Source organism: Oryctolagus cuniculus, chromosome 11 (assembly GCF_964237555.1).
Source record: "Oryctolagus cuniculus chromosome 11, mOryCun1.1, whole genome shotgun sequence".
Lineage (NCBI taxonomy): Eukaryota > Metazoa > Chordata > Mammalia > Lagomorpha > Leporidae > Oryctolagus > Oryctolagus cuniculus.
The window spans coordinates 119,998,735-120,014,334 of record NC_091442.1 but is presented as its reverse complement, the minus strand read 5'-3'; the positions used below and the strand labels follow the sequence as shown (position 1 = coordinate 120,014,334).

The 15,600-nt window shown below is 60.9% G+C and overlaps 1 protein-coding gene across 1 annotated transcript; it reads right to left on the bottom strand.

Annotated features, from left to right (window-relative positions):
* Window positions 1–3,487: 3,487 nt before the first annotated feature.
* UPK3A (uroplakin 3A) lies at window positions 3,488–11,514 on the bottom strand. Its single transcript, XM_002723475.5, has 6 exons — window positions 11,363–11,514; window positions 10,410–10,565; window positions 9,386–9,665; window positions 7,695–7,777; window positions 6,567–6,699; window positions 3,488–4,293 (listed from the first exon to the last, which is right to left on the bottom strand). The coding sequence occupies exons 1-6, from the start codon at window positions 11,412–11,414 to the stop codon at window positions 4,134–4,136; spliced, it is 864 nt and encodes a 287-aa protein (XP_002723521.3). The 5' UTR covers window positions 11,415–11,514; the 3' UTR covers window positions 3,488–4,133.
* Window positions 11,515–15,600: the final 4,086 nt, after the last annotated feature.

Genomic DNA, 15,600 nt, shown 5'->3' with positions numbered 1-15,600 from the left:
AGTGGCCAAGAACTGGAAAAAACCGAAGTGTCCCTCCCCGGTGAATTATTCAGGGATCTGCCCAGCAATGAGAGGGGTGCACTGTGGACACGTGCCATCACTTGGCCTGGCTTCAAGGAAAAGCAATGGGGAGGCCGGCGCCGCGGCTCACTAGGCTAATCCTCCGCCTTGCGGCGCCGGCACACCGGGTTCTAGTCCCGGTCCAGGCGCTGGATTCTGTCCCGGTTGCCCCTCTTCCAGGCCAGCTCTCTGCTGTGGCCAGGGAGTGCAGTGGAGGATGGCCCAAGTCCTTGGGCCCTGCACCCCATGGGAGACCAGGAAAAGCACCTGGCTCCTGGCTCCTGCCATCGGATCAGCGCGGTGCGCCGGCCGCAGCGCGCCGGCCGCGGCGGCCATTGGAGGGTGAACCAACGGCAAAGGAAGACCTTTCTCTCTGTCTCTCTCTCTCACTGTCCACACTCTGCCTGTCCAAAAAAAAAAAAAATGGGGAAAGGTTACAGTTACAGTTTATGGTTCCATGTCTGCAACAGTTTCAAAATGACCAATTTACAGAGTGAGGAAGAGACCAGAAACCACCAGAGGCTGGGGGGGGGGGGGGAGGCCGCACACGGGCAGGGGGAGGGAACTTTTGGAAACAGCAGTTTCTCTGAACCTTGATTGCGGGGGAGTGAGAGGAAGCTGCGTGGGGAACAGAAGCGCCCAGAGCCCTGCTCAGGGCCCCAAACACCACTCACTGGCTCAGCACGCCCGAAAGCCCCCACAGGTGTTCCTGTAACCTTGACTGAGAAGGCAAGGCTAAGGACCCAGCTGGCTGGGGGGGGCAAAGAGGTTAAACCATTTCTTTTTCTTTTCTTTTTTTTTTTTTTTTTTTTTTTTTTTTTTTTTTTTTTTGGCAGGCAGAGTGGACAGTGAGAGAGAGAGACAGATAGAAAGGTCTTCCTTTGCCGTTGGTTCACCCTCCAATGGCCACCGCAGCCCACGCGCTGCGGCCGGCGCACCGCGCTGATCCGAAGGCAGGAGCCAGGTGCTTCTCCTGGTCTCCCATGGGGTGCAGGGCCCAAGCACTTGGGCCATCCTCCACTGCACTCCCTGGCCACAACAGAGAGCTGGCCTGGAAGAGGGGCAACCGGGACAGAATCCGGCGCCCTGACCGGGACTAGAACCCAGTGTGCTGGCGCCACAAGGCGGAGGATTAGCCTAGTGAGCCGCGGCGCCGGCCTAAAGCATTTCTTGGGAAGAAAACCATGCAAAGTGCCAGCTCCTTGCTCTCCTGCCCCACAGGGTGCTGCTGAGGTAAAGGGCTACAGCAGGAGGGCTGGGCTGACAGCTGGACCCCAAGGAGCAGGCAAAGCAGGGAGCCTCACCCCCAGCAGGACCCGAGGAAGCTGTCTCTTAGTAACCTCCAGGGGAGACGGGCAGCCACTCCCACACTTCCCTCCCTCGCCCTTGGTCAAAGCCACAGGACCTCCTGCTAAGGCTCAGCGCTCAGCCATGAAATCTCGGTGGTTTACAACACAAAGGTTTACTTCCTGTGTGCATTACCTGTGGGCTGTGAGCAGGGCGGGGCTGTGCCCCACAGATGGACAGGGCGCCTCCCCCCACCCAGTGGGACAGGAGGCACTCCCTGAAGAGGGATGACAGTGACGGGGGGGGGGGGGGGGGGGCAGTGGCTCAGCCCCCAGGCAGCCTCCTGCCTCCCCCAAGCACTGGTCTCTGCCTACTTGGGTCCTGGAGTCGGGCGGGACAGGCGGCCTGGCTGCAGTCCGACAGGTGCAGGGACCTCAGGTGAGCTGCTTCACCTCTTGCAGCCTCACATTCTGCATCTGTACAGCTGGGCCACAGCTGGGACCACCCACCACAGGGAGTCCGGGAGACACAATGCAGATGGGCGCTTGCGGGGGAGGCTGGGAGAAGGGAGAGACGGGAGGACTCCAGGAGGCGTGGGGCTTCCTTTGGAGGTGATACAATTTTTGGAACCAGATACAGCTGATGGCCGCTCTGCATTTTGAATGGACTTATTGCCGCCCTGAATTGTTCACTTTTTTTAAGGTTTATTTTGAAAGGCAGAGTTACAGAGAAAGAGGGAGAGACAGAAATCTCCCATCCACTGGTTCCCTCCCCAAATGGCTGCAACAGCCAGAGCTGGACCAGGCTGAAGCCAGGAGCCAGAAGCTTCTTCCGGGTCTCCCACGTGGATGCTGGGGTCCAAGGAGCCGGCCGGATCAGAAGTGGAGCAGCCAGGATGTGAACCAGTGCCTATGTGGGATGCCGGTGTCACAGGTGGTGGGTTAACCCACTTACGACACAGTACCAGCCCCCGTTGTTCACTTTAAGTGGTTCATTTCATGCTATGAGAACTTCAGCTTAATTACAAAATGAAGTAGACAGAGACTTGCCAGCATCCCATATAGGCACCGGTTTGAGTCCCGGCTGCTCCATTTCCGATCCAGCTCTCTGCTGTGGCCTGGGAAAGCAGTGGAAGATGCCCAAGTCCTTGGGCCCCTGCACCCGCATGGGAGACCTGGAAGAAGCTCCTGGCTCCTGCTTCAGATTGGCGAAGCTCTGGCCGTTGCGGCCAACTTGGGAGTGAACCAGCGGATGGAAGACCTCTCCCCCGCACCCTCCCCCCGGCCTCTCCTTCTCTCTGTGTGTAACTCTGACTTCCAAATAAATAAGTAAATCTTTAAGAAAATAAAAGACAGCAGAGTTCCCGGTAGCTTTGCCCCCTCCACCTGCAGCCCTTGGGGGATTCTGAGGAGAAGAGCTGAGGGGCTCCCCTAAAGAAAAGGGGCTCTGGCAAGGAGGCCAGGGGTGGGAGGGAGCAGGAACGCATGGGCCCAGGGGGTGAACTCGAGGGACCAGCGCCCAGTGCTCCTTCCCACCTAACTGACCACTGCCCTGGCCTCTGCCGGCCCCTTCCTGCCTGTGAGCTGCGGCCTCCACATGTCCGACGCCCGTCTCGGTCAGCGCAGGCCACCCGTCGTCTGGGTGCCTCGTGCCCCGGACGCTCCCGTCTCATGGATTCGAGGCTGGAAGCAGGAGCCAGGGGGCCGGCACGGCTGGGCTCCAGCGAGGCGCCTTCCCAGGTGCAGAGGCCAACTTCTTGCTGCACGCTCACGGGGTGGACCAGGGGCTCGGGCTCCCGACAAGCGCACTAAGCCCGTTCACATTGCACATCCGGTCCCTAACATGTCAGCTTCGCCAGCCATGTCCTTGCAGGCTGGGAGGAGCTCAAGACCTCCCTGGGCCTCCCGGATCATGGCGCTGACCCATGGGTGAGGGCTCCGTCCTGCGACCCAACCGCCCCCGGAAGACCCTCCACCCTGCGACCACTGAAAGAGAGGATTGCAGCACCAGACCTAGGGGTGCAGGGAACACCAGACCTAGGGGTGCAGGGAACCCCAGACTTTCAGCGTGAGTCAGAGCCCCGGGGGGAGGCCCTTGTCCGCTCAGGCAGTCCTCCCTGCAGACGGCAGGAGGGCTCTGCTGTCCCCAAGCCTGCCCCGGGGACCTGGCTGCTCAGTCGCTCATGGGGACCTCCCAAGGGAAGCAGCCTTCCGCCTAGCGCAGACCCTGGCCTGGGAGAGCCCCTCACCCCTGCGCAGACCTGGTGCCCCTCCTGTGTGTCCCGCAGCCTCTCACACGCCCCTGCCCGCAACGGCGTTCGTCCCACTGTGTGTCCTGTCTGACTCATGTGTCCCTTGTCTTCCTGCTGGCCTGGGAGCTCCCTGAGGGAAGCCCAGTTCACGTGGCCTTGGCAATGAACCGCTTCCACCAGCCCATCTTGTGGATGTAGAGACTGAGACGCAGGGGGAGAGGGCAGGAAGGGGTTAAACAATCCACATGTTCTGACTCAGCCCTACAGTGAGGCTTTGACCACAGATGAGCCCTGAGCCCCTGCCTTCTGGAGAAACACCCCAACCCCTCAACAAGGCAGCAGATTCACTCACTCACGCAGTCTCCCTGTAAGTGGTTATTGGACGCAAACTCTCGGGAGGGTTTTATTAAGAGCCCTCCGATAGCTGGACCGGGGCACCTCTTTGCCCTCCGGTCCCATGGCTGGGACACTGACTGCGTGCCGCGGAGCCGGGCGAGACCCGCGGGAGGAGGCCGCGGCCCGGGGTGGAGCCGGCTCAGTCCTGCAGCTTGCCGGAGTATGCCTCGGCCCTGTCCAGGGGCGGCCCCCGGTTCACAGACGCGTAGGACGGCTCCGAGCTGCCCAGGGACCTGGGGGCAGCCTCCTGCAGGATCTGGGAGTCGTGTGTCATTTCCCCGTCCGCGGTGCCCATGTCCCTGGCAGAGGGGATGGAGAGGGGGATTAGGGCCTCGGAGTGAACCCAGACCCCTTACGCTGCTCGGGGGCCCGACACCTCGGCAATGCCTTCCCAGCTGCTCCGTTCCATCAACGGATCTTTCTGGAACATCGCGTGCGCCCTGCCCTGGGAACAGGGAAGTGTCACCTTCCGGAACCTTGTGAACAGCTGACAGGGCTGACTGTGAGCTGGACAACAGGGGGCCATGGTCCCTGTCCCCACAGAGCCCAGACTGGGAGACGGCAGGCACCTGGCACCGTGGTCAAGATGCCGCTTGGGCCGCCTGCGTCTCTTATTGGAGTGCCTGGGCTCCGGTCACAGCTCTGCTTCCTCTTGTGTTTGTTTGTTTTTGAGGATTTATTTCTTACTTGAAAGGCAGAGTTAAAGAGGGAGAGACAGACAAAGAAAAAGAGGTCTTCCGGCCGGCGCCGCGGCTCACTAGGCTAATCCTCCGCCTAGCGGCGCCAGCACACTGGGTTCTAGTCCCGGTCGGGGTGCCGGATTCTGTCCCGGTTGCCCCTCTTCCAGGCCAGCCCTCTGCTGTGGCCAGGGAGTGCAGTGGAGGATGGCCCAGGTGCTTGGGCCCTGCACCCCATGGGAGACCAGGAAAAGCACCTGGCTCCTGGCTCCTGCCATCGGATCAGCGCGGTGCGCCAGCCGCGGCGGCCATTGGAGGGTGAACCAACAGCAAAAGGAAGACCTTTCTCTCTGTCTCTCTCTCACTGTCCACTCTGACTGTCAAAAATAAAAAAATAAATTAATTAATAAAAAAAAAAAAGAAAGAGAGGTCTTCCATCCACTGGTTCACTCCCCAAATGGCCGGGACCAGGAGCCAGGAGCTTCATCCACGTCTCCCATGTGGGTGCAGGGGCCCAAGCACTTGGGCCGTCTTCTGCTGCTTTCCCAGGTGCATTAGCAGGGAGCTGGATAGGAAGTGGAGCAGCTGGGACTCGAACCCATGCCCATACGGGATGCTGGCATTGTAGGCAGCAGCTTAACCTGCTACGCCAGGGTGCCAACCCTCAGCTCTGCTTCTGATTCCAGCTTTCGGCTAACACACCCCCGGGAGGCGGAAAGTGATTGATTCTACTACTTGGGTCCTCAGCACCCAGCACCCACTTGGGAGACTCCTGCATGCAGTCCCCAGCTCCCAGCTTCAGCCTGGCTCAGCTCTGGCTGTAAGTGAACTATCAGATGGATGATCTGTCTGACTCTGTCTCTGCCTTTCAAATAAATTCTTAAAAACCATATTTAAAAACAATATATACACAAAAACACTGAGGAGACAGACTACAACAATGGCTGCCCAAAGTCCAGGTGGGACGCCCAGGAAGGCTTCCTGGAGGAGGAGGCAGATGATGTGATGGCCCTAAAGAAGGAGGATGAGTTGGGCAGGCTCAGAGAGCCGTTGTGGGTGTGAGGTCAGCTCAGCCAGTGTGGCATGCGAGGGTACGGGTGTCTGGGGCAACTGTGCCAAGTTTGGTGCAGCTGGAGCCAGACCAGAGCGGGGATGGCAGTAGAGAGGCCACGCTCACATGACAGCTTCACGGGTGCCCACAGCAGGGGGTGGGGGGGACACAGACAGGTGCGGACAGCTGGAGGGTCCAGCTGAGGTCACCAGTGTTGTCCGTGTAGGCTGCAACCGCCTGCCCCACTCACCCCCACCTGTTTCCCACCTGGCTAGTTTCCCCGGGCTCACCTCTCTCTCCATCTACTCCCCCAACTCCCACTAGGTCTTCAAAGCCCCCAGGGCCCCCTCCCTCTCATGGAGCTTGCACACGACAGTCCCTCCTCCAGGAAGCCCTCTGGGATGCTCCAGGCCGGATCTGCCCTGCGCCCTCTGAGTCCCACCTGGTGGTGCCTTGATTCCTGGCCTGCTAAGCCCCCAGCCACCAGCAGACGGAGCGCTCCCCTGGCGGCTGCTCTACGACACCCTCGAGGGGAGACAGGAAGCCCAGGTGTCAGTGGGGGAAGACCTGGGTTCTAAGCCCAGCTGCACCTGCTGGCCTCTTCCTCCATCTGGGCCTCGGTTTCGCAGTGACCGCCCTGCGGACTCCGTGGGGTGAGCACCACGTGTTACTATTTCCATTTTCCAGGCAGGGAAGCTGGGGCAGGGGGTGATCCACGCCTTGCCCGAGGCAGCACAGGGGCTGACCTCTGACCTGGTGCCGGGCCCCTCCCTCCCCAGCTGACTGACATGACCTGCTCCCCTCTGACCAGGCCCCCGGCAGGCTCTCCCCAGGCGGTACTCACAGGAAGCTGAGGACGACGGCTCCAGCGAAGCCCAGCAGCAGGAAGAAGGGCAGGGAGCCCAGGATGGAGGTGATGACGATCATGCCCCCGCTGCGCCGGCCCGGCCACGTGTCGATGGCCGCGTAGGGGGCGGCTGCCGCAGGCGGGAGCACACCCAGTTACTCCCCGACACCGGCCGCCCCCGGCCCCCTCCCAGGGCTGGGCGGGTGGCCCCCTGTCCGGCGACTCTCCTCCCAGGTCCAGGGCACAATGACCCGGTTTGCCCCACACCCCACTTCTCAACTTCCCTTCCTGTGGTCCCGGCCTCTGTTCTAATTTATAAACAGCCCCGTGTCCTGCAGTACGGTGGATGGGAGATGGATTACGGCGGAAAGTCAGCGATTACAGCCAGGCAAGGGGCCTGCTGAGCGGGACCAAAGGGCCGTGGGCCTGGCTCTCCTCCAGAGACCATCGCTCTTCCTGGACTCCCTGGGGAGCCATGGGTGGGTCCCACCGGGCGCCGGCCACATCTGGGGCACTGTCCCACACAGATGCCCTGAAGGCCCCCATGAACAGCCCCTGCACAAGGAGACTAAGACCCCCCACCCAAGCACATGCAGACTGCTGGCTCGAGCGCAGACCCGCCTGGCCCCTTAGGCCCCGCCCCAGGGAGCGGCACCTGTGCTTCCGTCCAGCCTCCCTGACAGAATCCTGCTAGCGAGACTGAGCAAGAATTCTTCCCACTTCTCAGACCGGGAGACCGAGGCCCCAGTGTGTTAGCGGCATGAGGGGCAGAAGCCGGACACGGAGTGATCAACCACACCCACGCACCCGCCTCCCATCACGCATCATCACACCCACCGTACACTGTCACATGCACACTCACACACGCACAGACACAGCACGCGTGTGCACCGCGACTCTCCGTACCAGTCACAGGAACCTGTCCTGGCGGGAACGGGCGGATCACTCTGGCTTCAGTCCCACCCACCTGGCCTTTGGGAGGCAGGCGACAGCCTCGGGGCACTCTGCTCATCAACCCCACAGTGAACTCCCCGCCTGGGCCTGGGGAGACCATCGTCAAGGTCGTGGAGGTCCCCGCCCGGCCCCGCCTCCCTGGTGCCTGGGAAGTCGCCCAGCTCCACTTACGCCGGTTGGTGCGGATGGCATCTGACCACAGAGTCTGGTCCTGGACCAAGCCTGTGGCCGTGTTGACCAGGATGTACTTGAACCTGGAAGGAGACGGGCCGGGTGACTGTCACGCGTGCCACAAGCTCCAGCCGCAGGCAGGTGGGAGGAAAGGCTGGAGGGGGAGACTGGGGCTTCCAGAGGTGGGAATTGTACGCAGCCACCACCAGGCGGGCTTTAGGCAACAGGACAGTGCAGGGCTGGCCACCCGGGAGCCCTGGACGCCTCCCCAGTTTAGACGCCATGTCCTCCGCGAAGCCTTCCGTCAGGGCCTCTGCCTCTTGGAGACCCCCCCCCCGCCCCGCTTCTCTCCTCCGTGGAGCACACACAGTATCCGCCCACCTGTGCTTCTGCACTCTGCCTTCCGCTCTTCCAAGCAGGATCTCTGGGAGACCAAGGGGACCTCAACAAACCAACAAACCGGAGTAACATCCACCAGCACCGTCAGCACCACGGGGAAGGCGGGGCAGCACAACAGGACGGGTGCACGTGACACCGGGGCCGGGGCCATGGCACTGCGGGTTCAGCTGCAGCCTGTGACTCCAGCACCCAAGACACAGGCCGGTTCGAGTCCCGGCTGCTCCACTTCCCATCCAGCTCCCTGCTATGGCCTGGGAAAGCAGCGGAAGATGGCCCAAGTGCTTGGGCTCCTGCCACCACATGGGGGACCTGGAGGAAGCTCCTGGCTCCTGGTTTCGGCGTGACCCAACCCTGGCTGTTGAGGCCATTTGGGGAGTGAACCAGCGGATGGAAACGTCTCTCCCTCCTTTCATCTCTCCCCTTCTGTCACTCTGCTTTTCAAATAAATAAAACGAATCTTTAAAAACAACAGCAACTCTGTTGCAACAGGTGGCGAGCTTAACCCCCACTTCTCTGTCTCCGGATAAGCATTCCAGAGGCGGGGCTGTGCGTCCCTTATTCCCGAGGGAGAGTGAAGTCCGACAGGGCTGCGTTTGAGTCGAGGAGGAGGAAGAGCCTGCCTATACTCACAGCAAGGTCGGAGGCCAGGGGCTGGGGGTGGGAACAGGTGAGCAGGGGCTCTTGCCCTGTAGCTGAGGCCAGAGCCCCCGACCCCGCTCAGAGGATGGCAGGTGGGCTGCAGACATCGCCTGGGCTTCTCCATGGCAACCAGAGCAGGTGCAACCCCCAGCTTTGGCATCAGCTAAGCCCCCTGGCCCAGAGCCAGGAGGGAGCTCAGGGTTTTCTAGAGAGAAGATGCTCCAGAAATATCCAGAAATAGATGGGGTGGGGGTGGGGGAAGCAGAGGGGCTCCCTGGAGGAGGGGGAAGCAGAGGCTAAGGCTGGGGGGGACACCTTCCACGGCTCGAGCTCATGCCGGGCCACAACGTGTGCAGGGACACTTCCCTCTCCGGACCACAGTTACCTTCCCTGTCGAATGAAGAGGGTTGGGTGGTGGGCTCCACACGTGGGGTCCAGCGCAAGATGAAAGTGGCCCCTTATGCAAAACCCAACAAGACGGCACTGAGCCAGCTGGGGGGCCCTTCCAAGCATGGGGTTCCGTGTAGGAAGCCGGTCCTGCCTGGGACTGGGCTGGCCCCAGTACGTGTGCTCTGGACAGCAGTGGCAACCCTGCTGGGTCTTCAGGGCTCAGCTGCTGCCCCTCCCCCAGCACCGCCACGGCTCACACCCACCTGTACTGTGTGGCTGCCGACAGGGGAGCGTTGCAGAGGCCCTGGAAGTTAGGGTCCCACAGGCAGCTCCCATTGCCGCCCACCTTCACCAGGTATGCGTTCAGGATCTCCGAGGCCTGGGTCACGTCCCCGACAGCATCCAGGTTGGGCAGGTCGCTGCAGGGGGTCAGGTCAAAGGCCACAGCCCTGTAGGGGCCTGTCCTCCCGCCCTGGGTCTGCTGGAAGGTCGAGTCCAGGGGGGCGTTGGTGCTGTCCTGCACGGAGGCATTCCTGGAGCCGGCTGCAGGGGCAGTGCTGGGCGTGAGGCTGCAGCGCACCCCTCACTGTCAGGCATCAGACAGCCCAGCCTCCTCTGCCCTGCTCTGTGCTGGGCACTGGGGTCACATGCACCGGGAAGGATCAGTCTCCCCGCCCCCTCCCATGCGATGCAGCGATGCACCAGGAGCCCCCACTCCCAGCTTCGGACACTGCCTGCAGCGCTGAATGAATTAAATGACCCGAGGGAGCCCTGGGAGACAACCGTCCAGGAGAAGTGTGAGAGGCTGGCGCTGGATTCCATCTCCTGGAAGTCCAGACTCCTGCCAGCGAAGGGGTCAGGGCCGGGCAGGTGAGCCGGTCCGAGCAGGTCTGGATGCACGGCCTCAGCTTGCAAACTCCAATCTTGAACCTCCCTGGGCAGCCTCAGGGGGCTTGGATGGAGGACAGACGGCTGGAGGCGCGCCAGTGAGGGATCCCACCCCTGAGCCTTCACTCCTTGCACGCTGGCTGTAGGTGTGAGCTCTGCAGCGTGCAAAGCACCTGGTGCAACATAGGTGCTCAGTGACCCGTGCTGTGGTTACTGCCCCACTAGACTGGATGCCCCTGCAGGGCGCCCCCCAGTGGGCTCCAGTGTGTGGTGGCGGGGAGCATGGGGTAGTTCAGCCAAACCACCACAGGGACAGGGCACCCCGCTCCGGCCTCCTTCCCCGGCCTGGGAAAGGCTCCGGCTCCGTCTGGAACAGCTGGAGGGAGGCAAGACCCGTACCCGAGTCCTCCAGGACGTAGAGGTAGACTTCGTAGGTGCCGTTGAGGGCCCCCGAGCTGTCAAACACGCAGAGCGGCTTTTCCAAGGCCACGGTGGTGAGGGTGGGGTTGTTGGTGGCGAAAGTCACGCTGGCCAGTTGAGGCTGGAGGTTCACCGCTAGGGGAGGCAGTGAGGACGGGAGTCGACTCCCAGCAGAACTGTCCACACCATGGGCACCCTCAGCTCACCCCCCACCCCGGAGTCTGTGTGCAGTTACTGAGCACCTGCTGTATGCCGGGCACTGGGTTTGGCCCTCTCCTTGGGTCAGCTCATGAACTCGTGTCAGATACAAGCAGAGCCCCTGCACCCCATCTGGCTACCCAGGCAGCCTGGCCACACCGCTGCCCTCTCTGCCCCAGCCTGCCGGGCAGGCCTCATGGTGCAGCGGGGTAAGCCACTGCTTGGACACACACAGCCCATACTGGAGTGCCTGGTTGGAGTCTGGCTCTTCTGCCTCTGATCCAGCTTCCTGCTAACATGCAGCACATATGGCTCAAGAATTTGGGTCCCTGCCACCCACTGGGAGACCAGGATGGAGTTCCTGGCTCCTGGCTTCAGCCAGGCCCACCACTGGCTGTTACAGGTAGTTGGGGAATGAACCAGCAGATGGAAGACTCTCTTCCTCTCTCTCTGCCACTCTGCCTTTCAAATAAATAAATCTTAAACAAAACAAAACTCCCCGCTGTCTTAAGCACCTGTTCACCCAGGGGTCCCCACGAAAGGGATGCTGGCGATCGCTATTGCCTTTAATAACAATTTCTGGGAAAAATTTATATTCATTAAGTAAAAGTTAAAAAAATAACAATATCTGGGGCACCCAGTGCCCAGGAATTGGTGCCCTTTCTAGAAGTGAACAATGAGGTTCCCACGGGCGGTCACTTCCCAACAAGGCTCCTCCTATTCCCCCGGCTTACCCGAGCCGAACCGCAGGCAGCCGAGGGCCAGCAGGGCCCAGAGCAGAGGCATCGCCCGGCACGAGCCGCGGAGCGCGGGGACGTGGTCCAGCCCGGAGCGAGCGCTAGCACTGGCCTCTCCCGCCGGGCGCACCTGCCCGCCCGGGGCCCTCGGCGTGCCCCGCCTCCGCCCGCGCCGGCCAATCCGCGGCCTCGTCGGGGGATATTTGCATAGGCCCCGCCCCGGGCGCGCGCGGTGCCGCAGGGCGCAGCTCTGTCCCCGGAGCGCCCTGGCCAAAGCGCTTGGTACCGTGTGCCGGGTGCAGGCGGCGCCTCGGCGCACCTCTCGCCTTAGGAGGCCTGGGGACGAGGCGTCCCGCCCTGGAGCCTCAGTTTCCGTGTTAAGGGGACGGTGGTCCCCACCGCTCCTCTGTGTGCCGGACACCCTCTGCGCTCTTGCGACACCAGGCTAACCGGTGAAAGCCGGTTCCTGGAGCGCTCCCTCCGCAGACCCCCTGTGCAAGTCCCGGATGATGGCGCAGGGACTCCGGGGAGGGGCGGGGGCTCACCAGGCCGAAGGTGCACTCCCTGGCAACGCCGAGGCCAGGGCTGCGTCCAGGCGGACGGAGCAGGGTTGGAGCAGGGTGGTGGGATGGCTCACCTGGGCAGGGTGGTGCCTTCCGCCGCCACAATCTGTGTGCATCTCCGAGTGCGCCTTCAGTCAGTTTTTCATGTAAGAAGTAAGATAAACCAACAAGGACGGGGCTCGGGGGTGGTGGGAGTGAAATGGAAAACAGAAACTGAAGCATCTGTGTAGGACACTGGAGAGAGAAAGAGAAGTCTGTACCCGAGGAACTGTGGGACCGGCCGCCTGCTCCCTTGCTGGAGCCACCCCCGAGGTCAAAGGGACCTTGACTGGAACCCAGACCCCACCGTGAGCCCTTGGCGGTGGGGAAGGCGGAGCAAGTCTCGCCATAGGAGGGTGGGGATTTGGAATAGAGCAAGGTGAACTCTGCTGTGTGTGTGTTATTTACTTTTTTAAGATTATTTATTTATTTGAGAGAGTTACAGAGAGAGAGAGCTCTCCCACACACTGGTTCACTCCCCAGATGGCCACTATGGCTGGAGCTGGGCTGATCAGAAGCCAGGAGCTTCTTCTGTGTCTCCCATGCGGGTGCAGGGGCCCAAGCACTTGGACCATCCTCCACTGCTTTCCCAGGTGCATTAGCAGAGAGTTGGATCGGAAGTGGAGCAGCCGGGTCTCAAACTGACACCCATATGAGATGCCAGCACTGCAGGTGCTGCCCCAATTAAAATTTTTCAAAAGATTTATTTATTTATTTAAAAGTCAGAGTTACACAGAGAAAGAAGGAGAGGGAGAGGGAGAGGGAGAGGGAGAGGGAGAGAGAGAGAGAGAGAGAGAGAGAGAGAGAGAGAGACCTCATTCACTTACTCACTCAAGTGGCCACAATAGCCAGGGCCAGGCTGAAGCCAGAAGTTACACAGAGAGAGAAGGAGAGGCAGAGAGAGAGGTCTTCCATTCGATGGTTCACTCCCCAATTGGCTGCAACGGCCAGAGCTGTGCCAATCCGAAACCAGGAGCTTTCTCTGGGTCTCCCACGTGGGTGCAGGGGGCCAAGGACCTGGGCCATCCTCAATTGCTATCTCAGGCCATAGCAGAGAGCTGGATCGGAAGTGGAGCAGCCTGGATTTGAACTGGCACCCATATGGGATGCTGGGGCTTCAGGCCAGGGCGTTAACACACTGTGCCACAGCGCCAGCCCCTCCAATTAATTCTTAAAAACAATCAAGTTATGGGGCTGGCACTGTGGCATTACAGCCATCTGGGGAAAGGCAGAGTGAGAGAGAGAGGGAGAGACAGAGTTCTTCCATCAGCTGGCCCGTTCCCGAAGGGGCTGCAATGGCCAGGGTTGGTCCAGGACAAAGCCTGGAACCCAGAACCCCATCTGGGTGTCCCAAATACCTGGGCCATCCTCTGCTGCCCTCCCTAGCACTGTAGCAGGGAGCTGGATTGGAAGCGGAGCAGTTGGGACTTGAACCAGCACTCATATGGGATGCCAGCACTGCAGGTGGTGGCTCAACCATTGTGCCACAGTGTTGGCCTGGAGGCATTACATTTCCTGGATATGACAGTTATAGCGTGGTTACGTGAGCGGGAGCCAGGCTGGAGTAGCGGGGTGGACGAAGGGTTGTGGTACATACGGGAGGAGAGAGCGAGGGAGCCAGACCTGGAGCATGATCAGCATCCGCGTGTTCTCTGTGTTGTTTTTCAAAGCTCCCGCGGATGTGACGCTTGGCAGTGAGAACCTGGTGGGAATTCTGTGCCCTTCCCCAGGTGCGCGGCTGCCCTCCTGGGCCTCTGTCCCCCCACCCCGCTATAAAACGGGGCCTTGCTCTGCCGAGCTCACACAGAGAGGTGCTCCCAGCTGGGGGTGCGGCTTCCCCTGGCGTTTGATGGACAGTTCTCTTCCGATACTTGTCTGTGAACCTGAACTTCCCCCCAAGGCCGGGAGGGTCGACCTTCAGGCTCAGCCCAGAGCCCCCGGTGAGGGGGCCGAGCACAGGCACCTTGTCTTCTCCAAGACGTGAGAAGAGTCTTCCATCCCTCTCTTTGCCCAAATCTGGGGCGGGGGGGATGTTAACATCTGCAGAGGCCCAAAGAATGTTCCACAAAAACAAAACAGAACAAAAGAAATAACAAGCCTTGGATTTCTAACCAAGTCTACTTCAAAGATGCCGAGTGATTCATTGTGGCTGGCTCGCCGGGAGAGGCCAAGGCCGCCATGTGTGGCGGGGAGACCGGGGTGAACTGGAAGACGCCCCACACCTGCTCATGTCCCCCTGCAGCCCAAGGCGCCCTGGGGACATTCCAGAGTTTTTTGCAAAAAAGAAATGATTTTCCCCTTTTTGCTCAGGCGTCTCCTGGGCGCTGAGCGTGGCAGTGACTGTGTTTCGGTATCTGGGTCATGGGCCGTCTTCCTGACCCCGGCAGGGAGGACGTGCCTGCTGGGGAGCCGGGGAGCCGGGGAGCTGGGGAGCTGGCGCTTCTGGGAAGAGAAAGGTTAAGCAAAGCCCGGCCCTCCGCAGGCCTCCCTTGAACTTGAAACTCCGGGTTGGAAACTCTTGGCCCAGACTTGTCTCTTTGAGAGGCCTGAGCCAGCCATCTCCTCGCCTGGCCTCTGGAAAGCCAGAGGAGCTGCGGGCGGCTCAAATGACAAACTCAGACGGCACCCAGAGGAAGAGCCCCGCGTGGGCCCCGAGCGCTCATCCCTGCGCCGTCAGCGATGCCACCCCTGCCGCCTCCCGGGTTTCAGTCCCTGACCTGCACGGCAGGCCGCCCACCTTGGCGGCTGCCAGGGGCTGTGCCCCCCAGGCTTGCAGAGTGGCTCACAGCCCTGGCTCTGGTTCTCCCCAGGGCTGGCAGCCCTTGCCCCACTCCAAAGCCTCAGTTTCTTTTCCAGGAAAACGGGGCGGCTGCAGATGCTGCCTGGGCCGTGGGGGTGGTGGGTGTGACCGGGTCTGGGCCTGGGTGCATCCACTGCTTCCTGCTTCTCTACACCCTTTGCATTTTGCAAACTCGGATAATTAAAATAAAACTTTTTAAAAAGTAATTAATTAATTAATTTGACAAACAAAGTTATAGAGAAGCAGAGAGAAAGAAAAGTCTTCCATCCGCTGGTTCACTCCTCAAATGGCCGCAACGGCTGGAGCTGAGCTGGTCCGAAGCCAGGAGCCAGGAGCTTCTTCCGGGTCACCTATGTGGGTGCAGGGGCCCAAGGACTTGGGCCATCTTCTACTGCTTTCCCAGGCCACAGCAGAGAGCTGGATCAGAAGAGGAGCAGCCGGGACTTGAACCAGCACCCATGTGGGCTTTACTTGCCACACCGCAACTTGTAAGCACATGACAGGTGTAGCTGTGATGACGTCTCTCCCCAAACCCCAGAGCAGGAGCCCCCCAGGGCCACAGTCCAGTGTTCGGTATCACAGTGCCTTCCACGCCCTGCATGGGGCTCGTGTTCGTCGCGTTTGCCGGCTGAGTGAGTGGATGTTTAAATTACCGTGACTCGAAGACAGGGACCCTGGGAGGAGTCACGGCATGGCTGGTGCCGGGGAAGGCTTTGCTGATGGACTGGGTGTGGCGTGTGAACGGGGGGATCGAGGGGGACCCCGAGCCTAGGCCCGAGGCCCCAGAAGGGTGAAGTCGGGGGACTCCCAGCAGTGCCCAGGTCAGGAGCTGC

Excerpts from the sequence above, each read along its gene's own strand:
- UPK3A (XM_002723475.5), bottom strand. The coding sequence starts at position 11,414 with ATGCCTCTGCTCTGGGCCCTGCTGGCCCTCGGCTGCCTGCGGTTCGGC. Across the intron at positions 9,666-10,409 it reads CTACGTCCTGGAGGACTCGG|CCGGCTCCAGGAATGCCTCC; the intron begins GTACGGGTCTTG and ends CTGCCCCTGCAG. Across the intron at positions 6,700-7,694 it reads TGCCATCCGCACCAACCGGC|CCGCCCCCTACGCGGCCATC; the intron begins GTAAGTGGAGCT and ends CGCCTGCGGCAG.